The 23,843-nt window shown below is 44.9% G+C and overlaps 1 protein-coding gene and 1 long non-coding RNA gene across 4 annotated transcripts in view; both read left to right on the top strand.

The window, feature by feature from the left end:
* UIMC1 (ubiquitin interaction motif containing 1) overlaps nt 1–23,843 on the top strand; it is an 86,531-nt gene that overhangs the window by 55,356 nt on the left and 7,332 nt on the right. For all 3 annotated transcript variants that reach the window (XM_080988107.1, XM_080988106.1, XM_080988105.1), the window contains exons 8-11: nt 679–758; nt 5,590–5,755; nt 18,261–18,339; nt 20,785–20,911. In XM_080988107.1, coding sequence (XP_080844233.1) covers nt 679–758; nt 5,590–5,755; nt 18,261–18,339; nt 20,785–20,911 — 452 coding nt within the window. The remainder of the gene's footprint in view (nt 1–678; nt 759–5,589; nt 5,756–18,260; nt 18,340–20,784; nt 20,912–23,843) is intronic.
* Nucleotides 11,950–15,208, top strand: LOC308467824. The gene is made up of 2 exons (XR_013981319.1): nt 11,950–12,823; nt 13,194–15,208. It is a non-coding gene; the product is annotated as an uncharacterized lncRNA (long non-coding RNA).

Here is a 23,843-nt window from a genome sequence, read left to right as displayed (position 1 = left end):
AAATCCATCTGCCCTGAGCATACATTTTCAAAATCACGCTAGGGGAAAGGAATTTTCTTATATTCAGTAAGCAAGAAAATTGTTCAAGGTTAAATTGTTCTCTTCAAGACCCAATCTGATTTCGAAATTATTTTTCTAAAGCAAACCTTTTTTCAGTGTCACATCTCATACAGGAACAGGTTTAATTGTGAGGTTCCCTGCAGGAGACTGGATGAGGTTTTCATTGTTGGTAATAACTGAGGGGTGGTGTTCTAACAAAGAGGCAGAGCGGGTACAAAGGAAAGGCAAGCTGTACAGCACAGCAATAGGTGTGTTGCCTTTCTCCCGAGTTGAAGCGTTTGCTCCTGCATTGTGCTGCTCGCCAGCAAAACCTACCCTGGCGCACAACCTACATGCCCTATTGATTCCTGCTCCCTGTTAAGCTGCAGCATGGCAGTAGCCTTATCCACACACTGGTGCACTATAGCTTTAAACTTCTACTCCAGTTATGTTGTTGCACGTTGTCTGCTAACATTTGTGACAAGTCTAAAAAATGTTTAGAAACTGTGAAGACACTGTAAAGCAAATGGGATAAGTTTTATCAGCTAGTGTGGAATGTGCTGGGGGGTTGGAGGGGGGCTTGTGGAGAATAATAGGGAGGGGCTGAGCTGCTGCTAACATGGGAGGCTTCTGTTACAGAGACCCAGCCGAGTCCATTGCAAGCTATTGAGCCTGAGAGTGGAGAAATCCATTCATCCAGCAAAGATGTCTCTCTGCAGGTAAGCAAATCCCTAAGGGATAACAGCCAGTGAAGCGTCTGGAATGCAGAGTCTCGTTTCCTGCCTGTCTCCCAAAATGAGCTGCCTTGCAAACTATGCAGTGTGTGTGTGTGTGTGTGTGTGTGTGTGGCCTCCTGTTGTTCTCCCTCCCTTTGTCAGCAACTCCTCCCAATTCGTTTCTTTTCCTCCATCTATGCGGCCATGGACTACAAGCCTAGCACCTTTGTTAGCGGAAGGGATTGCTGTTGACTTTCTCACGTTTGTCATCTTGCGGGCGACACCTATTCAATGTGCTACATGGGTTGCGATGTGCCAAAGGACACCACTGGGCCCAACGAGGGAAAGGGAGCTAGTTGCTTGTCCCCGAGCTGCACGTGTCTGACTGAACAAAGAGGTTGCAAGCATGTTGGCAAAACTGTGACTCTGCAGTGTGATTAAGCTGTTGCTATTGGCTCTTTACAGCTTTGAGGCTTTGACAGTAGAGCATGTGTACACAAGAGGGGAGTGGGCAGAGGGCTTTAAGATTTGGCACTGGTCTGAATGCTGCTGCTGCTTAATTTTGGGGTGCTCACTGTGCTCGTGTGGGCCTTCTGACTATTACCTTAAACGAAGTCTTCGCAGTCATGATTTATCTTGGATGTGCCTCTAGATTAATCCAGAGAAAGGCCTTTCTTGCTTGTCTCATTGCCAAATGAATGCTGTTGTCTTTGCTCTGCTTTCCTGAATCACCACACCTGTGCTGCAGTCACCATGCCACTGTCACAACAGTGACATCTGACTTCAATGGCTGTTTCTGGTAATATAAAAATAATGCCTATTTAGGTTGCTGCTGGTGGGAATATAAAAGGGATTTTCAAGTACTATTCTGGCAGGATACATAAATCTAGGTGAATTGGGAGAGCACTTGACAAGATGATTCATATGTAAAAGGCTAATTCTTGGAGTCTTCAGCCTGTACAGGGTTGTCTGTCTCCATGATGATGACTGTTAACATGTAGAAGCAGCGTCACATTGTAACAGGTACCTTAATGAACTTCCTAATAGCTCAGGTTTTTTACGTTGTGTGCCATTCATCAGTTAGGCAGTGTCACTGAGTGGGATAGTGCACCCAGTGAGTATCTGAACTCTCACAGCCTATGCTATGTTTGCATAGTGATTATGAAACTTAGGGACCTCTAGGGAAACCAGAACTAGTGAGTTGTCTCTTGTGTTATGGGACTAGTTCCTGGGTGGGATTTGTGCCTTAAAAAACCTATCCAGGCAGAAAGACAGCAAGTGCTCAGAAAGGCCCTAAGGATAGGTCAGTAGCCCATTTTAGGCCTCCCAGTGTTAACTTGGGTGATCAGAAGGACTTGAACGCTGTGGCAGGATTTGAACCTTGTATTATATGGCTCAGTGGATAATGGGAGCTGAGCCATACACCAGCCAGCCTGATCTCCTGCCTCTGCTGCTGGCCCAAAGGCACGAGCCCTGTTTGAATGGAGGCGGCCTCAGTCGCTCAGGGCATCTCTTCTTGTAAGCGCCGGCGTGGGATGGTTCTGCTTTCCCCTTTGCTGGGTGGGCAGCCAGTCATGCGGTTAAGGCTTCTCTCAGCCGTCCTCCCAGGGCTTGTCAAAAGTCATTCTCGGGGAGGGGGGTGGGGAGAGGGGGCTGATGTGTTGCTCCACAATGCCGCATTTACATTTACAATTGAGTTATTTACTGTGGGAGTGTAAGCAGTTTATTTGGACACCTGGTATTTGCAAAGGATGTGATCTGCAAGGCTGTGTAAAGTGGAAATGGGAAGGAGCGGAGAGCTCTTCACATCTGTAGATGTGTCATCTTATTAGATTAACACCGATTTGATCAGAACTCCTTATCGTTGGCATGTCTTGTTTCGTGTTTGGCATGTCTTCACAACATACCACAGCCTCAAAGCACTTAGCAAGATGTAGCAATGCCGAGATGCAAAATACTAGGAATGTATGGTATAGCAGTAGTAGCTGTAGTGTAGCTTAATAACTGCAGAATGCACAGAGCAATTTTTTCCACTTTGGAGTCAGGTCTCTTTAGAAAAGGATTTTTAAAAAATGACTTTTGCCTGAAACAATTGTTGACGGTCCCTGCAGTTTGGTACTGATCACCTGTCAGCAGGGAATTTGGCACATATGAGATTGGGCTTTAAGAAAACACCAGCCAATCATACACACCCCCACATATACAAAGCAGTCTTCAATAAGTCAATGAAATTCCTCACATAGAATTAGGCTCTTGCTTGACAATGTAGATTCTGCAATGAAGCTGCTAAGCAACAGGCCTACATAATGGGGACCACTCATAAAACAAAACATGAAGCATGCCTAAGCAGTCAGTCAGGCTCACGTCTAGTGATGGTTTCCTTGGAACTGTGCAGTTATAAGGACACAGATGACAGTTTCTGTGTATGTGTAAGAGAGAGAGTGTGTCTGCTTGTCTCACCCCAATAAAAATCACCAATCCTAGAATATTTCCCACAGGTTCCATCTAGCTGGTTTAATATTTAAACAGACGTTTTAATGGTTCTGGCAAATCTTCTTTGCTTTTGAATGTTTAGGAACCTTTGAGATAGGCTGACATTATGTAGAAGTCTTCCAGTATTAAGAAATAAGATGGCAGTAGTCAGCCTTCTGCCTCTTACAGACATGAATAGTTCAAGGCAGAGGCTGTGCGTTTCAGAGGCAGAAATGCACGGTGGCTCTGAGACTCTGTTGGGGATATTAAAAAAATGGGTGTATTTAATGACATGCAGATAATAGTACTTAACTTTATCCTACAAAAAAGCCAAGAAAGAACTCCCGTGTGTTTTCTTGCTCTCATCTTGTATCCCTGCCACAAAACTAGGGGCTGATCTGGTTGGACCAGCATGCTTCTCACTCACAAACCCAAGGCCCAGCGAGGATTTGGGAGTTAATTCAAAGTAACTGCTGTAACTCTTCCACATATTTGTCACTAGAAAGTCGGTGGGGTGGATAGAGTGCTGGACCTGGACTAGGGAGAGTTGAGTCAAATCTGCCGCAGAGCTCACAGCATAGCCTTGGGCAAGCTGAACCTCTGCTCCGTGTACTCAGCCCTGAATTGCTTGGGATAAAGGTTGGGATGCAAAGGTGAAAAGTATACAGCCAGATAGGCTAACAGGCGTACCTGGAACAGTCATGAAAACTATGCTTCCCTTACTTACTGACCTCAGGATTGTTTCAAACATTTGCAACTCCAGTTAGACACAATTGTAGATGATATCCAGAGCCAGTTCATTATGACTACCAGCTGTTAAGAGAAGCAGCAGTGGCTGTCTCAGTCTTGTCTGGTTTGGCTTTAACAGAGACCATCCGGATGCCCATGGGAAGCTCAGGCTGCTGAGCTAGTTGGACAGTTACTAAGAATGTGAGAGAAGCTCTGCTGATCAGACTAAGTGCCCATCTAATCCAGCCTTCTACTTTCAGCAGTGACTTTCCAGATGTTTCTAGGAAACCCACCAACAGGGCAGGAGGCAGCCGCAGCACCTGGCCTGATCCTGCACGACAATTTTTACATTTTTGTGCTCCAAGCCCTCATAGTTTCCTGCCTTGAGAATATCCAAGTAGCACAGCCCCAAGATGATACCTAGCTCTCTCTCTCTAGTGGCAGCTATGTTTTATTGAAAAGCAACAAAAAGATCATATTAAAACAGGGTTTATTGAGAGAAAATCCTCGAACGTAAAATGTAACAAAATAAGTGTAAAAATAGCACATGCAATTCTTAGGTACCAGAGTTCTTTAAATTATCAGTCCCTTGGTAGTGATCTCCATCAGAGGGCCAAATGAGCCACTTGTTCACCACATTCGGTAAGCTGCATTTCAAGTCCAGGTGTTGTTTTCCCAGGGACAAAGCCACACTCTCCTTTTGTGGGCTGGTTGGGGAATCTCCCATATTAGATACAGCTTGGTTTTCTGGGTCAAGCTGCTTTGAGAAAGCATTTTAGCAACATTTCAAAAATTGTACATATGATTTGAACCTAGCTGGGAGTCAATAAAGGGAAACTTTACAGGTGGAAGCCACAAGATACCCAGAGTCTCTTTTCCTCCAAGAAACATCACTGAATGGAATTGTGATCAAAGGACTAGCCAGTAATTTCAAGTGTATGTTCCATTGCAACAATCTCAGTCTTGTAGCTTAACCTTTGGATTTAGGAAACCCGACATCGTATAAGATGGCTGTACTTTGGTAAAAATAAATAAAATGCCCAAGCTTGTGTATAGAACAGCAACACGCCTCCACCTCATGAATACACATGCAACTTGCTGCTATGCAGACCATGATCTAACTCGGTGAACATTTCTCACTGACTCAAGCTAGCCATGAGTGTGAAGTTGGCAGTTTCTTTTCATCCTGGACGGGGCCACACTCTGAAGGCAGTACTGCCAACAAGGGACTGACTGACTCTGAATTGGGCGCTTTAATTTTCTGTCAGTTGTGTGTTTTTTTCCTCGCTGGCACTCAGACTTTCTCAATTTAAGAGTGTTTTACGCTTTCCCAAGAGAGCCACAGTGGCGATGCAGGTGATCTATGCTTTAAATAGAACATTCGGCTCTCCAGAGGGAGCATCATAGTGATTTGGGAGGGCACGGTGCCTTTTGAAGTAAGCATAAGATATTAGGTCTGTTGAGTGTGCTCATCACTGCAGGGTTCTTAGATCTGACCTGTTCAGTAGAAATGAAAACTGGTGATGGAAGCCCAGAATCTGGAGAGATTTAGAAACTGCAGATCGAGGGAACTAGGATGATTGTTGAAACTGCAACTAGATCAACTTGCCCCTTCTCTTCCTCTCTTTTTCAGGCTGATGCAGCTGAAGATGCTGGGGAAACAGTGTCTGCAGGAAGCTTTCTTGGTGACAAACCTATTCCGTGTCCACTGTGTGATCGCACATTCCCAGTTTCGGAAATTGAGGTGCACGCCATGTATTGTAATGGCACCAGAGAGGACCCAGCTGAAGATGCTCCAGGTTTGCTAAACACCTGTTCTTATATGCCGTTTGTTCATGCTGGTCATTTGGAGATCTTGCCCCACACATCTGTATTTGTTTGTCAGTTGTGGAATTAGCTAGAGTAGTCCATTTGGGACTAGTCTTGGGCAAATTCTTAAAATCAGAGAATCAAAAGGGACCTAGTGTGTCACCCAGTCTGATGGCTTGTCCTAGCGCAGCATATTCTGTACTTAAAAAAACACAAATCCTGACAAATCATGAGTGTGTGTGTGTCATGTGTTCAGTTCTGAAGGGTATGCAAGTACCCCAGAGGTAGGCAGGATGGAGACAAGGGCCATAGTCTGGGTGTGCAGAGGAAGGACTGAGCAGCCTCCCTCAGATACAAGCTGCGCACACAGAGGGAAGTGAGAATCTTTCATAAACACCAGTGGCAGCAGATTGGCTGTCCAGTGCTGCCTGGCTTCCTGTGCAGGGAACCTCTCAGCCTGCAGTTCCCTCCTCTGACCAGAAGCCCTGGTGGTGTAGGGAGCCAGTGCCCTGTGGCACCTGACAGTTTGCATGCCCACATCCATGTATCCTGCTCTGGGCCTCCGAGGCCCAGCATCTCAGTCAACCCTTCAGGCCCTGTGATTTGTTCAACACAGCTCTATCACATCCTCTCCTATCATTTCTGCTGTGCCTGTTAGTGAGCCCTGGCGCTTCATTCTTGGCTGGCTGCTGTTTCTCATTCACAGCTCACGTCTGGCTCCAGGCCCACTGAACCTCTTGCCAGTCACTTCCTCCTGTCATGAGAAATGTTGCCCGTGGTTCTGGCAGAAATCCCCAGTGTCTGCTGGTGGGGTAAAAGAGCTACCCCCTGTGAAAAGTTTCTCTAGGCAGTGGCTAGTAGTATGGCACACAGGTTCTGCCTCTTACAAAGAGCACCCTCAATACTTCCAGTGCCGTCCTGGGCATATCTATTCAGAACCTCTTACTCCTTTGCAAGTGTGCTTAGGATTGCAACTTTAGACTCCTTCACTTCCTTTGTGCCCTTTGGAAACAGACAACATCCTTTATGGCTCATGTAATCTTTCTGCTTGTAGAATGCTGGGAAATGCTTTCGGATACCCCAGCAAATATAGCTTTGAGCAGATTGAATGCGAATGCGTACACAGAAAGACTGTTCACTATTAATTATCTACCTCAAATGGGGTAACACTTTTTGTGTTTTAATTAACGAGGATATCAATCCCGTTTTCCCACAGACATGGCGATTTTATGTTGAGCTATTAGTCGCTATATGAAATCTGCTAATGCAGTGCCTGGCTTTCCTTTCGTTAAGGTAGGGGAAACCTGAGGACCACATTAGAAATACATCATAAGCCAAAGGCCTGTTGCCAGTTTGCATGTTTAATAGCAAGTGATTAACATAATTGGCAAAGCCTTTTTTTTTTTTGTTAAATTTGTTGAGCCAAGCTGAAATAAATTATTAGTAGGCATGATTCCTATTCCGAAATTGTTGACCTCAAATGTGAAAAACTTGACTTCACCTTTAAACACCTTGGTGTGCAAAATTAGACATCGCGAATGTTAAATGCAGTGAATTGGGGCTGCTTTTTATACTTTGCTTTCTGCCATTAAACTCATTTGCCATTAATTATTCAGATATCTCTCTGCGGCAATAAGGAGTAGGAATTTTCTAATAAAAGCAATATTATAATTTTTTTTTTTAAAAAAAGGAATCCTAACAAGTGTTGGTGGGCTCTAAGGAGGTGGCTTTGGGTCACATTGCCTCCCTGTTGCCTTCCTGCTGTTGAGGCATCTTGTGTACTTTTGTATACCTTTATGCCCTGCATACAACACAGGCTCGCTGATATTCATGTCACCCTGGGATCTTTGGATAAAGGACAGTATATAAATTGAATAATAATACAGGGAAAACAATTCTTAGTTATGTAGCATTATCATTTCTAAGACCTTAAGCACAGATTGTGATGCAGGTAGAGATCCCAACTGCAACACAAAGGAAGTCTTCACTTTCACCATGCCTGGGGAAGCTGTGCAGCATCTAAGCAGGTCTTCGTTGGAACCATTAATACAACATTTATTTATTCAGTTTCACTCTGTTCCACTCTTCACCAGAAATGGTCACAGGGCAGTTTGCAATAAAATAAGACAATATGCTACATAATAAGCAAGAATATTAAATATAATTCTTATAAAATATATAAGGAACATAATTAGCAGTATCATAATTACAAAGTGGCCTAATGCATCAGCTTCTAAAAGGCTGCAAAAAAGGTGAGTTTTACCTGGTGTATAAAGTTGGGGAGATCATTCTACAGATGCAGAGCTGCCACCAAAAAGACTCTCCCATGGAACCCCCCCCCCCAACAGACCTAATTTGAGGCAAGGACCACAAGGAAAGCCTTACTCGCTGATCTTAATGCAGAAGCAGCTTGATCCAGGGCAGGGCATTCTTTCAAATAGTTGGGGATCAGGTTATTCAGGGCTTAAATGTCAACAGAAAAACCTTGAAATAGGCCTGGCGAACAAGTGGCAACCAGTGCAGCTGTTTAGGAATATGAGCTATATGCAGCTACTCTCACCCTGGCTGCTGCATTCTGCATTAGTGGCAACTTCTAGGTCATCTTCTAGGGTAGCTCAACTTAAAGCACATTACAGTAGTCCATCCTGGAGGTTACCAGAGCATAGAAAACTATAGCTAGGCTATCTTTGTCCAGACAAGGTTGTAGTTAATGTACCAACAAAAGCAGGTTGTAGGCAGTCGTAGTCACTGAGGTCACCTAGGAATGATCATTCTAGCATAGCACCCACCCACAGTGAGCTTGCTCCTTGGAGGACAGTGCAAATTCATCCACAATAGGCTGTCACACAAAACCCCACCCATAGGACCTTCATCTCCTCTGGGTTCAGTTTCAATGTGCTTGTCCACATCCTACCCACTACCACCTCCAGGCACCAGCTCAGCACCTTCACTGCCTCTCCTGATACTGATAGACTTGAGAGAGGGAGAGCTGGGTGTCATCAGCATATTGATGGTTCCTAAAACAATGTGCTATAATAGTAATGAGAACAAATCACATGCAGAGAATGAAATTTAATGCATGGGTTTGGGATCTTGGAAATCGGAGAAATTAGGCAAATGCAATATTAAGAAGTTATCTCCCAAACCAAAATAGAATCCAATCTACTTCTCACTCCTTTTCATACAAACCCTGCCCCCATTTCTTCTTCCCTCCTGGAGCCTTTGCCTTCTCTCCACCTAATACCACCCCTTTCCCTTCTTTGAAGAGGCTAAAGCTACTGTGCCTCTTAACCCTTCCCATGACCTCCCTAGTTCCTGACTACTTATTCCCTTAAGGCTGAAAGCAAAGATATCCTCCTGGTCCTCCACACAATGCCAGCATGTTCACACATACTTGTGCGCAACCGTGTCTATGCACAGTGCCTGGAAATAATTAAATAATTCAATTCATACCAGGAAATGGAGGGAGAGATCTGGGGAGTTCTTGTGGCTCATGAGGAGAACCTCCCTGGAGCTCAGAGAGGACATCGGTGAGGGTGGAGGAAGCCCCTAAGAGACCAAAGGCACAGTGGGGCTTTGTTTAGGTTGCTCAGCCTCCCCGCCTAACTGCTGATGTGCGTGGTAGTACACCAGCAGCAGCTGCTTTCCTGTGCATCCTCCAGCCAGCCCCAGATCTTCAATTCCTGTTGTGGATATTTTTGGTACAGTATTTTTGATTTGGTTTAAGAGAGAGTGGCAGAGAAGGCATCTAAAGGATGTTCAGGGGGTGCTTCCTCACTTATGCCATTTCCACTTATGGATGCGGGGCACGGGGACATAACCCACGCGTAAGTGGGGAGTCACCTGTATCTGTAATCTGGTAAATCGGAATCTTCATGGAATAGCTGAGGATGCGGGGGGCTGGGATTCCTCCATCCCAGTAAGCTTACATCTATGAAGTTACTTGGGGCGCCTTCATAGAGCCATAGCTCAGTGGTAGAGCATCTGCCTTGCAAAACAAAAGGTCCCGAGTTCAATCCCCTGCATCTCCAGGTCGAGTTGGGAGAGGCTCCCTGCCTGAACCCCTGGAGAGCAGCTGCCTGTCAGGGAAGACAATATTGATCAAGATGGACCAGTGATCTGACTCTGTACAAGGCAGCTTCTTATGTTCCCTGAAAAGCTGGCACAGCCTTGCCTGAAGCTTGCCGAACTGAGCTTGACTGGTATTCTTTGTTTTGCATCCCCGCCACTTGATTAGTTCCTTCAGAATTACATGCTCATATTTGGCTGCCCTGTGATCAGGCCAGTAGCACAGTGTGGGAGAAAATCAAAGCTCTGTGCACCATCCTCCCTCTTGATTTGCTTCAAGAGGGCTGCTGTAGTTCTTCCGTTCTGTTGGCTTAAGGGTCAGTGATCCACTTTCAGGACCTCTTAATTGGATTTACTCCAGAGATCTCTGGTACTATATAAACTCTTATCATCTTTCAGTGTTTTCTATTATAAAGGAACCTCTGTGGCCATCCGTCTACAGTTCTGTTACTTCTTAGGGTAAATTTGCTGGCTCTTGTTTAAAGCTTGTAACCTAAAGAAGCTGTTTCAGCTTGGATGATACTTAGAGCCATTTGTTCACTAGTTGCAGCTGTATGTCTTTTGTCTGCACACTGTTGCTGTGGCTCAGAGCACAGGCACGGTTGCCCATTTAAGTTGTTTGGAGATGTTGCCCTAAGCTGACCCATTTATTCTATGGCAAGTCTATCTGGAATCTATATTTAGGAAACATGCAGAGCACCTTCATAGACACTATTGCAATTCATCAAGCCTGCAGGCAAGCTGGGAAGCAGACAGCAAAGCAGGTGTACCAGAATAAACCACCTGACAGCATAGTCTGTGCTTGGTAAAAAGAAATGCTCAAACTGAGCAGCCAGGCTGGAGTCAGCAGCCTTACAGGACCAGGTGGGGCTCAGTTAGCCCCTTGTGCGACTTGGCCTCTGCTGATCAGGTAGCTGCAGTTCCACCCTTGGACATGAATGGCCCTTCGATTTAGCAGGGCAAAGCACCTATCATGTGGAAATAGATGAGGGCAGGCAGGAACTAATGTTCTGGATCCAACTCTGCCACTCAGGAAGCCTCAGTGGCTAGAAGCATTATTTCCCAACTGTAACTTGTTTGATATCTATGGCTGATCCTGGACTAGGAAAGCCTTGCCACACTAGTTCATGCATTGGTTACTTCTAGACTGGATTACTGCAGTGCATTCTATGCGGGGCTTCCCTCATGCTTGATTCAGAAGCTGCAGTTAGTGCAGAATGCTGCAGCACAATTGCTGACCGGAGTGAGGCCTTGTCAGCATACAAGGCCCGTGCTCAGAGATTGGCACTGGTTGCCAATTTGCTACCAAACCAAGTTCAAGGTGTTACTATTAGTATATAAAACCCTGAACAACTTGGGACCAGTTTACTTACACGATTGCCTTACCTTATATGTGCCCACTTGACTGCTTCAATTGGTGGAACATACAGGTGCCACTTAATATCTGTTCTACATTCATGAGAACTCAGTCATTTAGTGTGGCAGTGTATGCACTTTGGAACTCCCTGCCTATTGACATCAAACAAGTTTCTTCACTGTGTTTTCTTTGACACCTACTAAAAACATTCTTGTTTAGACAAGCCTGTTGTAGATTCATTCCCCGTGTCTGCAGTCATGGGATTGTTGTCTATCCCATGACGGTGTATGTTTTCATTCCACAGTGTGAGAAGTGACGGAGACAGGATGTTTTGGTATTACTGTGTTCCGTGAAGTGGTACTATTGTCTTTTGTTCTTTCTCTCTTTGCTGTCTGATGAGAAAGAGGAAGGAGCTAAGTCAGAATGCTCCGAGTGTATTATATGTAAATAACGTAGATTAGCCAAAATGCTGTTTCCTTGGACTGGACACTGTTTCCTTGGACAAGGAAGCTGGACCACATCCAAAGGCCGTGTGTGCCATCACTGATTCCTCAGAGAGGAACGAGACTAGGGTTCGAGTCCCAACAAAGCCAGGTGTGAAACTTCTTGATAGTCAGGAGAGCTATGACGCCAAGACTAGTCAGAAGTATGAGATGGTATGGCCCCAGGCCAATCCAGTTGCAGGTAGTTCCAAAGGTGGAACAGATGATACAGGGGTATACTGTGTGCATGACATCTGTATGTTTGTTGCAGTTACACTCATGAATCGGGGGAGGATGTTGGAGATTCATTCTCTGCGTCTGCAGTCATGGGATTGTTGTCTATCACATGACAGTGTATGTTTTCATTCCACCTTGTGGAAGTGACGGAGACAGGATGTTTTGGTATTACTGTGTTCCGTGAGGTGGTACTATTGTCTTTTGTTCTTTCTCTCTTCGCTGTCTGATGAGAAAGAGGAAGGAGCTAAGTCAGAATGCTCCAAGTGTATTATATGTAAATAAAGTAGATTAGCCAAAATGCTGTGCTATTGGTTCTGTTACACAAACTGCGAAGACTCTTCGGATCCCTAAGTGTGCTGATGTCTCCAAGGCATCAGTCGCTGTGATGTTCGGGTTGGAGAAAGCTCTTGAAGCTCCCGACCGACCAGGAGGGAGAGAACATGCCAGTCAGGCATGTGTCTCTGCTGGGGTTCTACACAAGAGTAGGATGCTCCTAACAAAGCCTACCTAGGTACTTAGAAAAATTGAGGTAATTTTTATCTATTTTAGTATTATAACTTTTGCATATTTTAAAGTAGGATTGTAATTTTTTCCTTGATTTTCTTGCTTTATCTTTCTGTAAGCGGCTTTGAAGGTTTTTTTATTTAAAAAAACAATCCTATGTATACATTTTATGAAATAAAATACAGTGGAACCTTGGTTCTCAAATGGCTTAGTTGACAAACAAATCGGCTCCTGAATGCCAAAAACCCGGAAGTAAGTGTTCTGGTTTTTGAACGTTTTTCGGAAGCTGAACATCCGATGTGGCTGTCGGATACTTGGTTTTTGAACCTTTCAGAAGTCGAACAGACTTCCAAAACGGATTACGTTTGAGAACCAAGGTACCACTGTAAATATCTGAACGGTGCAGTAAGGTAAAGGTACCCCTGCCCGTACGGGCCAGTCGTGTCCGACTCTAGGGTTGCGTGCTCATCTCGCTTAAGAGGCCGGGAGCCGGCGCCGTCCGAAGACACTTCCGGGTCACGTGGGCAGCGTGACGAGGCTGCAGCTGGCGAGCCAGCGCCGCACACGGAAACGTCGTTACCTTCCCGCTATAAAGCGGTACCTATTTATCTACTTGCACTTAAGGGTGCTTTCGAACTGCTAGGTGGGCAGGAGCTGGGACCGAACAACGGGAGCTCACCCCGCCGCAGGGATTCGAACCGCCGACCTTACGATCAGCAAGTCCTAGGCACTGAGGTTTTACCCACAGCGCCACCCGCGTCCCATGAACGGTGCAGTAAGTCCTCTTAAAGTGTTTGCCTGGTAAGGTGTGGGCAGGCACCATTTGTTTCTCCATTTGGGGCAGCAAGTGTGTTAGTCTTGCTCTTCTCTCTGAGCATTTGTAGTGATGCTGAAGTGCAGCAAAGTGCAGGCCAGTAGCTCCCCCTTGGGCAAGCTCCCCCTTGGGGCAGAGAGCAAGACACTTAGGGCTCACAGCTGCAGTTTTCCCTTTCAGACCCCCTGATGCCTTGCCCCAGCCTCGGTATAAAACAGAAAGAAGCCTTTCATTTCCCTTCCAATCTGCAGATATTTCCAAGGACTGTTCAGACAGGAACATTGCAACAGACTGGCTGTTACCTTCCCCAAGCCTTTTTGTTCTCAACATGCCCTCCAGCTTTATTCCTCCGCCGCAGTGACCACAAAGCTAAAGCTGTCCAGCTCTATAATAGGTCAAGGCAGGGTACCATTCTTTTTCTTCCTGCAGCCACAACTCAGGTGCACAGAGTGACACAGTCTTCAGTTTTCTGAGCTGCAGCCATGCTGGTGCTGGTGCTGCTTTTTTTAATAAAGCTTCAACACTGAGAGAAGTGGCACTGATGCAGCATAAAAAAGTAACAGAACTGGCGCAGGGAAAAGCTTCATCACTTCTTGGAAGGGCCAACGTACAATAAATTATTTCCATTAATAGGATCCTTCGCACAAAAAATAGCATGGCTGGTAAACGAGAATAGATATTTAGCGGGGTGGGGAGGAAGCCCTAGATAAAGGCAATAGGAAGTCTGCTGCAAAATGTAAGCAGTATTCCTAGACACTTGATATAATCTGTTTCGTTTATGGTTCCCCAATAGTTGTAAAGGATGTGAGCTATACTCGGTTTTGATGCTAGGAAAATATGCTGAACCAAAAGGATCCACTTCTCGGCCAAAGGGTATCTTCTGAGGGATTTCTTGCACTCTTGGCTGTAGTGCTTTATCATAGAAATAGTCGTGCAGAGAGGAATCTCAGAGAAAGTATTATTTATAGATTATTATATAACATTTATACACCAGTAGATTGTTAAAAAAACCCAAAAGATAAAATGGTAAGAAAAATTTACAACCCTGCTTTAAAACATACAGAAGTCACAATACTAAAGCAGATTAAAATTACCTCAACTTTCTAAGCATCTGGTGGGCTTGTCTAGAGAGGAATATTTTAAGCAACTGCCCGAAAACGTAGTACAGTGAAGGCACCTGCTTGATCTCAATAGGCAGGGAGTTTCAGAGTTCAGGTGATGGCACACTTAACAATTGAGTTCTTACCAATGTTTTACGTGGCGCCTGTAGTAGTGCCAATTCCTCTGGCCGAAGTGGTTGAGTGGAAACATGTAGGGTAAGGCGATCTCATGTGTAAACTGGTCCCAAGTTGTTAAGAAAGTAGGAATGGAAAGTTGCTCTGCATTTCTTGGGTGGTGTGGGTTGCATCACTTAAGTTAGCTCCCTGACCATTCTCTCTGCACTGTGGATAGGCAGGTGACTAGCACAGACTGCATGCAGCTGCAGTGTGGATTACAGGAGTCCTGTTGTCTGTTTGCTGTGCCCCTGACTGCTGGCTCCCTCAAAATCGCTATGCAGACCCTGAGACAATATTTAGTTCTCTGCTTGTGGTTTCTTGTTTCCTCAAATCTGAAGGTGATTTCCAAGAGATCACCTGTAACTCTTAAGTAATAAGATGATGTACTTTCAAGGAGGTAAGGTCATGGGAAATCATTGCAGTTATATGATTTGCCCAAGGCCATATTGGAAGATCTATCTTTTTCTATAACTCAGGAAGCAGTTTGAGCTGTCAAGTTTCATAGCAACCAAAAGAGCTCAAAATGTACACAATTTTTTAAAGAAAAGAATGCTGGAATCCTCAGAAACCCATCAAGTTATGCAAATCGCTGCAGGGGAGCTGCGTATCAACTCCTCAAGGTGTATTCTTACTGTGATGTGCTGCCTTGAGCTCCTGGACCATCTCAGTATGGACAGAAAAGCCTAGGCAATGTGGAATGCACACACACACACTCACCAAAAAAAAATGGTTTAGATGATATCTAGAGAAGTCAGGAGGATGCCAAGGTTCTTTTGTACTGACAAGAAGAAATCTGAAGCTGATAAAGTTTTAATTTGACTACAATGAGCATTGCGAACATGTCTGACTTAGCTCAGCATGTTTTGAGGGGAGATGCTGTGCTCATTTTGTATAGATGGCTGAGAGGCATGCTTGCCCACTCCTTTTCTTGCTCTAAGAGGAGATTTATCTTGTAGCTTCTGTTAAGATTTCCCCCCACTAAGCTTCCTCCTTGGGAACCTTGTTCTAGGCTTGCTATCTCTGCTGGAGTTGAGCTCTGCTGGCGCAATCCGGCAATAGCACTCTTGGGTTGAGCGTTTGGAACGGGAGCAGGCCAGCTCACCTGTGACGGGCTGAGCCAACCGGTGATGCCACCCCTGCACTTTCTCTTGCTGCTCTTGGCAGCACAGCTGTCACACCAGGTCTTTTCTGGTGTTTCTGTAGCCCCAGTCCCAAAGGTTTCTAGCAGGATTGCTGTGCCAGATGTGTTCCTTTCTCTTGGAAAAAAATAGCACTGATTAACACCTGAGCTGTGCACAAGGCACTCTGAGAAAGACTGTTACAGGAATATTAACAACTGTGCACTGGCTTAGATATCTGATATGCTTTTGCTGCAAACGAGCTTGTGAAAAAGCCTTTGGGAGCGTCAGGTGACTCGGGGATTAACAGCAGGGCATGGAAGCCTCATGCACCCAGGTCACTGATTCATATCCAGGCCAGGCTGGTGGAAACAAGGGTGCCCTCTTTTGATAACTGACTGGTCAGCATTTCAAAAAGAGAGAGAGGGAGAGCGCAGATCCACTCTGTCTTACACACAGTGGGCACCCCAGAATCCTCTGCAAACACAAGCTTCAACCCAGAGAGCGCACAAACTACACACTGGTCATTGTAGTATATATATTGGGGCAAATCCACTCATGAAAAGTAGCAGATGAACCAGTCAATTATAGCAACCAGCAAGGGAACAGGGACAAAAGAACTGTGGAGCAAAAATGTATGTTTCAAGGCCCCAGACTGCTCTGGCACCAATAAGGCATCTTTCTAGTCTGAACTCTGTGGGCACCCACTTTACAGCAGATGTTGAGCAAACAGTAACAGTTTTATAGTGCCTATAACACTGATTCAGACCTTTCTCCTAATGAGAATATTGAGCACAGGAAGATCTGATACAAGGCTGTAAAAGTGTTCTAATACACTGTCCCCTCCACTAAATTGCCCAAGAGTGCTTAAAGCAACATCTGTTTCTGCATTAGAAACTCCAGCACCCTGGTGGAAATGGCTGAGGATATCTGATATGTTCCCCAAGTAGCATAGCTGGTGGCCTGTCAACAGGAATATGTTGAAAGGAATTCAGCTGTATGGAACAGCACTTTTAAGTTTCTCCTTATATATATTTGGTAAGAAAAGCTGGAGCATTTGGCTGGGCTTGCTGACAAACACATAGCACTTTTTTTTTTATTTTTTGGGTCACCCTCATCACCGGTTCTGATTGAAAAAAAGAAGTCAACCATTGTTTGAGGGGCTGTATGTATGTGTACTTAAGTGCAGTGTAAAATTTGGCTTAATTAGCATCTGCCTTTTGTTTTGTTGTTCCTGGTCCTCGTGGGTGCTAAGAACATAAGAATAGCCAGCTGGATCAGACCAATGGCCCATCTAGTCCAGCATCCTGTTCTCATAGTGGCCAATCAGTTGCCTGTGGGAAACCAGGGAGCAGAAACTGGAAACCATGGTTTCAGCAACTGGTGTTCAGACGCATTGCTGTCTCCAGCTGTAGAGGTATAGCATAGCCATCATGACTCCTAGCCATCAATAGTCCTCTGCTCTGTGAATTTGTCCAAGTTCTCTTTTAAAGCCATCCAAGTTGGTGGCCATCCTGGGGGAGCGAGCTCCATACTTTAACTATGTACTGCAAGAAGGAGTACTTTATTTTATCCATCCTGAATTCTACAGGTTCAAAGTACATGGTTAGTTCAGCTGGAAGTGTGGAATCTAAATGGAACAGAGCAAAATGAGCAGAATGTCTAGTGACCAGTGATAGGCAAAAGATTTATGCCATTTGTTAATGCCTACCTGTCTTCCCCTCTGCCCCTATGGATCTTCATCCTTATTCTCAATCTTCTCCTTCCGCTACTGAATCTTTGCCAAAGGATTCCAAAGTCTGCCAAAAACAACAACCAGGATCGCAATCAAAATAGACGATACACCTTAAGTCAGTGCAAGCAAATGTGCCTGGTTTTTTCTGAATATAGAAATAGGATATTTTTGGATTACACACTGAATAAACAAATCCTGCCCACAGTTCAAGCCTTCCCCCTTCCCTCCCAGACTTTTAATGCTTAGCTATGCAGTGTATAGAAAGCCTCTGTAATAGTGTTCACCTTTACTCAGTGAGGTTATCCAGCCAAGCCTTGACTGAGCCCAAGGGTCTTGCACTTCCTCAGATTGAATCATGGTTCTGGAAGAGCTGGAGAGCCTGAAACCTACATACAGGAATCCTGTGTTTTGTGGTTTTCCATATAGGTTCTATGTAGTGCAGCCAAGTAAGAAAACCTAATCTTTATTTCAGGCATTGAAACAGCTCTTTAGCTTAATTATTTAGGCTGCCAACAGAGGCCATGTGAATGTTGAAACTGAGCTATACATTATTTGCTCAAAAAAGTGTTTATGTCAGCTGAGGCAAGTAACATCTAAATGCTGCTGTCATTATCTTTTTATGTTATATTATGTCAGGAGGACAAAGAAGTTAGCAAATATTCTTTCTGGGCGGAAGCTTTACAGCTGCAGCTTTCACAGTAGGAAAGACTAGGCCATTAAAAAAAGAGTCCTCTTTTTTACTTTTCCCACTGTGATGTCCCCAAACGAACTGGTGCTGCCTGGGTAGGAGAGCTTTGAAAATGCTTTCCAAATGCACACTGTGTATTTTGTTGGGACTCTTGACAAGCCTCCTCAGGTTCTTAAGAAGTGAGGTGGAACAACTGTTCTGTTCTTGTTTTGAAGTGTTAACCCGACGACAGAGAGCAGCCAAGACTAAAGTCACCAGTTGCAAAGAGTCGTTAGAACCCGCTGACACTGACAGGTAAGTAGATATTCTGCCATGTTACAGCACTTTTCCCTCTTTCCTTTGAAGACCCTCTTTGGGGCCATTTGTGGGTCCCTTTGCTGCACCAGCCCATGGAGCTTTGGCACTGTCTCTCTCTGCTTGAAGGTGATTGCATTACTGCCTGCCTCCACCATCCTTCACTCTGGCATCTGAGAGACTCCTGTGAAAGGAAAGCCCAGCTGATTCTTACCTGTTTTTGCCTTTGGCTTCCCTTTCACTTATTTTTGACTGGCTCTGTGTTCTGTTTGTATTCTGTCAAGTTTTGCTGAGGCGCTTTTGATATGCTACTCTCTGTTTTAGCGCTTTGCTCTCCCCAGCTCTCCCACCCTTCCATTCATCTCCAAAGCCATTGCCACACATGGAACAATACTTTCCCCCATAAAACTCAGTGGGTGATATGAAGGTTGGTTCTGAATGTTCAGATCCCTGCCCTTGGTTCTTTGTCCTTGTCACATTCAATCTCTTGGGCAGGGAGGAAGAGGAAGAGGAGAGAGGAAAGGGGGTAACTGACAATCTGATTTGGTGTCTTCAGCTCTGCACACAGACACCCACCCACCACACACACAAATTACTCCTGAGAGAGTGCAGCCCTAGACAGAAGAAAGGTTGCCCGTTTCAGCACTACAGGGATCATGAAATGCTAGGATTGGCATCTAAGTTTTATAAATGTTTGGCAGATCATGGCTGAGTTCATTTTGATTCAACCAGCTGGTGATCTGCAGTACACTATACAGTGAAATCATCTGGAAATCAGACAGTGCCACTGGGGATTGCATTTGCATGGTTCAAGTCAAACCATTATGAATAAGTCAAAATTTCTAACCATTTTCATTATGCAAAAAGCCACATAGAGCTGCCACTCAAGTGCTAACACCGTACTTGCCTGTTGTGGCTGCCATGTTTCATCTGAGCTTGCATTTCCTTGCGCCCTGCTTTGCCTCTCCCTCCATTCCATGTCTCAAAGAAAGATCATACAACAAGTATGCCCATTTTCTACCAAGGTGTTGGAGGGGATTGCTTGTACAACTGCACAAATCTGTAATGATGGTGTTTCATTGTGGTGGAAATGAGCAGGTTCCAATTGCTCTGAGGTTTGCTTTTGTGTGTTGTTGTTGTTTTCAAAGTAATCTATTACAGTGGCTGACAAGCAAAATCCTATAGTGGTAGAAAATTGCCCCCACAAAGCTTGAGCAGCATTTTTTTTTGTTTGTTTGTTTGCCCTGGGACAAAACTTTCAATTTAGTTATAATTCATTGGCTACAGTTGCTAAAGTGAGCATATATCAAATCCCTGCAAGCAGCAGAACCTTGGGCTGTTGACAAGCTCTAAGAGCAGGTAGCTGTTGAAAGAGTGAGTTAGCTTTGAGTGGCAGATCTGCATGTCAGAGAGATGCTTGATGAAGAAGGCTGGCAAGGATGGTACCTGCAGTGATATCCTTAATGAAATTAGACTTTGTTCAGATGGAGATGGTTTTGTTTAATCTTTCTTGCTGCCACCCCTCCTCCCCCTCCCACCCACACAGCATCATAAGAAAGGATCTGACAGTAAAAATCCCTGCCATGGAAGTAATTTTGCTGTTACAAACACTGGATGGCAACATCACTAATGGAATTAGGCTAATTATAGAGAGGACAGCTTCTGTTTAGACACATTATCTTGGTAATCAGCAACGACTGGAAAGAAAATATGGAAAAGTACTGCAGAATTTAGCATGGAGGGGGCTCTTCAGAGGCTTGTTGAGCTGTTCCAGTTCAGGATCCCACAGTTCAGCAGCTGCACCCTCTTCCAGTTCTGCACTTGCATTCATGTTGTTCTTGTGATCTAGCTGTCCTTCCTGCTTGGTGGGCACAGTCAGTTTCACAGCACGGAAACATGTGCACACAGTTTAGGAGGTTGGAGTGAAAGGAGCTGGGAGAGGATGACATTTCTGCCAGATTTTCTGGAAATTGGCCGACACTCAGTTCTCCCCTCTAAATCTTGCGAGGTCTAAAATGCAGTCGGTGCCCTGGAAGACTTGATGTGCAAGTTTAGATGAGTTCATTCAAACTCAGGAAAACATATCTCTGATTTAATGCACATAGTATGCTTCATAGGCAAAATGTAACTCCCTTTTCCAAAAGCATAACACTTCATTTCAGCTGTGTTGACAGGGTGTTTTATGTCTGAAGGGAAACGGGCATTGTTTGAGATAGTTAGAGGAGCTGATTTCATTACCATCCCACTGCTGCAGCAGCAGGACACAGAAAAGCAGTTGGGGGAAAACCACTAATCACTCCATCCTTTTGATTGGCATCAGGCCAGTTTTATTGGTCATCCTGCTGTGCACATTGACAAGCCTTCGCCACAGAATGGCTTGGAGAAGCAAAAAGCACTCAAGGCAGAGTGAATCCTAATGTGATTCTTTCTCTTCTGGCCTGGTAGGTATGAGAAGTGTTACCTCTGTAAGACTCTGGTGCCATGGAAAGAGTATCACAGGCATGTGGACGACTGTCTTTGGAGTCGGACTGCTAATGGAACCCAGGGTGACAGTAGACCAAGGCGCACAAAGGTGAGAATAGACTCTTTCATGAAGCAGTTTTATTTTCTCATGCTTGCATATCTATTCCAGCAGGTCTATGCATTATTGCATACCTGTCCCATTATTGCATACATTATTGCATATCTGTTCCAGCAGGTCATATGCATTAGTGCATATGATTTTCTAAAGGGAGGCTGTGCATTAAAGTAAGACTTACCCCAGCTGCTTAAAAGCTGCTCTTAGGAACCTAAGAGACTGCCTTATACCAAGTCAGACTGTTAGTTTATCTAGCTCAGCATTGTCCACAGCGACTGACAGTGTCTCTCCTGGATTCCAGAGAGGGGTCTCTCCTAGCCCTATCTGAAGATACCAGAAATTGAATCTGGGCTCTTCTGCATGCAGAGTAGTTTTTCTGCCACTCAGCTAGGACTGTCTTCCTTGAGTTTACCCCACACAGCGGTGAAGAAGAAGAAGAAGAGGAAGAAGAAGAAGAGATTAAATTTATATACTGCCCTTCATCTCAGGGCGTTTCACAAGAGAAAAATACAGGATAGAAGCACAAAATAAATAGTTAAAACAAAAACAGTAACCGCCCCACTCCCACAAGCACCCTTTAGAGTCTGTAGAATATTAATTGGTCAAAGACATGGTTGAAGAGGAACATTTTCACCTGGCACATGAAGATGTATAGTGAAAGTGCAAGGTGAGCCTCCCTGGGGAGAGCATTCCACAAATGGGGAACCAATGTAGAAAAGGCCCATTCTTGTATTGCCACCCTCTTGGATGATGATTGCAGTGTCTGGGACGGTTTATATGGGGAGAGTTGGTCCTTGAGATATTGCCTTTCAGAGCCATTTCAGGCTTTATAGGTCAAATCCAGCACTTTGAATTGGGTTTTATTATTTGCTAATTACCTGCCCTTTGCCCTAAAGTCCCAACCTTAAAACACAATTGATGTAACTGTGCAGATGCCGTGCTCTCATGGGCCTTTTGCATGGAACCTGGCACCCCAGGAGGGTGGATATTCTAGAAGTTTGACCCAAACCTTGCCTCAATCAGATGCAGCACATGTCCACTATACCTAGCATGACTTACTACAGTGCATCAAAAAAATGAAACACCCCGCTCAGCATCATAGTGTAACTGTGGGGAGCAGTGGGTGAGGATTAAATGGTCAGCAGGGAGAGGAGGTAACTTTCTGTGGGGCAGCTGAATGTGATATCTCTAACAACAAAAGTAAGCTTGGCTATGATGCTATTCAGACTTACTACCTGCTGCTTGAGAGCTGCTCTTCCACAACATGATCCCATGTAGAGAGGTTCAAATCCCTGCTCAGCCGTGAGCCTCTGTGAATGCCCTTTAGCAAGTTGTCTCTTCAGCCTAATCTTTCTTGCAGGATTGTGCACCTGAGATTAGACTGTGTTGTAATTCACCCTGAATTCTTGGAATGGGATGAGAAGTCTCGATTCTCCTGGCCCCCTCCTGTTTTTGACTTGGCACTGCATGCTAAGTATCTTTCTAGTCCTTGTGGATGTGGAAAATGGGTAAAATCTGTGACTCTCAGATCACCACTTTCCCCTGAGATGATGAAGATTTGCTTACAAAGTATATACATTGTTCTGCGTAGTACAGGGGCTCTGAAACTTTCTCCCCCCTGAGCCCACTTGAGAAGGTTAACATTTACTGACACCCGCCAGTCACAAAGTGGCAGTGTGTGGGCAAAGCCAGTGATGAAATGACAGTGGTGATTGGCATAATCAGCCAACAGTAAACTGGCACAATTTTCTATTGACGTCCCCTCTTCTGTAAATCGTTGGATTCATTATCACAGCAATTTCCTTGTGCAAGGAGTTCCATAGGTCAGGTTTCCTCAAGCTAAATACAGGGTTCGCTCTGGAGGCGTCTGGACTCATCCCTGCCATCCAGTTTTAGAAAAAAATTCTTCCTACAGTTCCATAAGTGTATTTTTATTTCATAGTTCCCTTTTCCCCCGCCTCCACCTCCCCAAGTCTCTCCAAATATTTTTTATCAATCTCTGTCATGTCTTCTACCCTTCTCCTTCCACAGTTAGCTTGTATCCTGTTCCCACCCCCATACTGCCAGCTTTCAGCAATCCTCCTTCTCCACCACCTGTAACAGCTTCCCTCTCTTTAGTCACATATTATTACTTGAATTTTTTTTTATATCTTTCTAGTTTCCTTCCTGTTCTTGCCCTTTCCCTTCTGAGGAGGGAGGAGAGGCTTCCTGGCTCAGCTGGTGACCAGTTGGGAAGGGAGATTGGAGCTTGTCTGTAAAGCGTCCCCTTTCCCAGTCCCTCGGCCCATCTCTCCCTGTCATCTCCCTCCTTTCCATTCTTTCTCTTCCTTCCCTCATGCTCAGCCAGCCATGTGGTCCATTTCTCCTCTTTCCATTCTTCCCTTCCGGTTCTCCATGTTCCAGCCTCGTTCTCTGACCAGTTCCTATGCACCACACATGTGTGGAGCTGCTGCTGCTGCTGTCCTGCCAATCGAAAGGTCACTGCATGACCAAGGGGCAAGCTGAAGGGCTGAGGCCCAATATTGGTCCCCAGCCCACAACCCTTCTCTAGTAGTTTTGCAGAAGTTGATAAGGGAGGGCCTCAAGGACCCCTACTTGTCTCTCAGGAGCAGGAAGTCTTTATCTCCTTTCCTAGCACCAAAATTCTTCCATTTCTCAGTGGTGCGTGCTGGGATTTTCACTGCTAAGCTAGAACAAAACAATGTCTGTTTCAGGAATAAGTTTCCATCTCCGCCTTTGCATCTCCCACAACCAATGTACTTGCTTCCGCTTCTGAAGTTGTGTGCCACACCAGCAAGTTGAATGCTGGAGCAACATATTTGTCTCATCCCAAAAGAATGGATTTTGCTAAGTCAAAATTGATTCCAAATCCCTGATTATCCCTGAATATCCATAAGAGGCATGCCTTGCTGTCCTTCAGTCCCCA

This window comes from Podarcis pityusensis (genome assembly GCF_964106645.2).
Source record: "Podarcis pityusensis genome assembly, chromosome: 2".
Taxonomy (NCBI): domain Eukaryota; kingdom Metazoa; phylum Chordata; class Lepidosauria; order Squamata; family Lacertidae; genus Podarcis; species Podarcis pityusensis.
The sequence above is the reverse complement of the archived record's forward strand: the minus strand, read 5'-3'. Positions and strand labels throughout refer to the sequence as shown.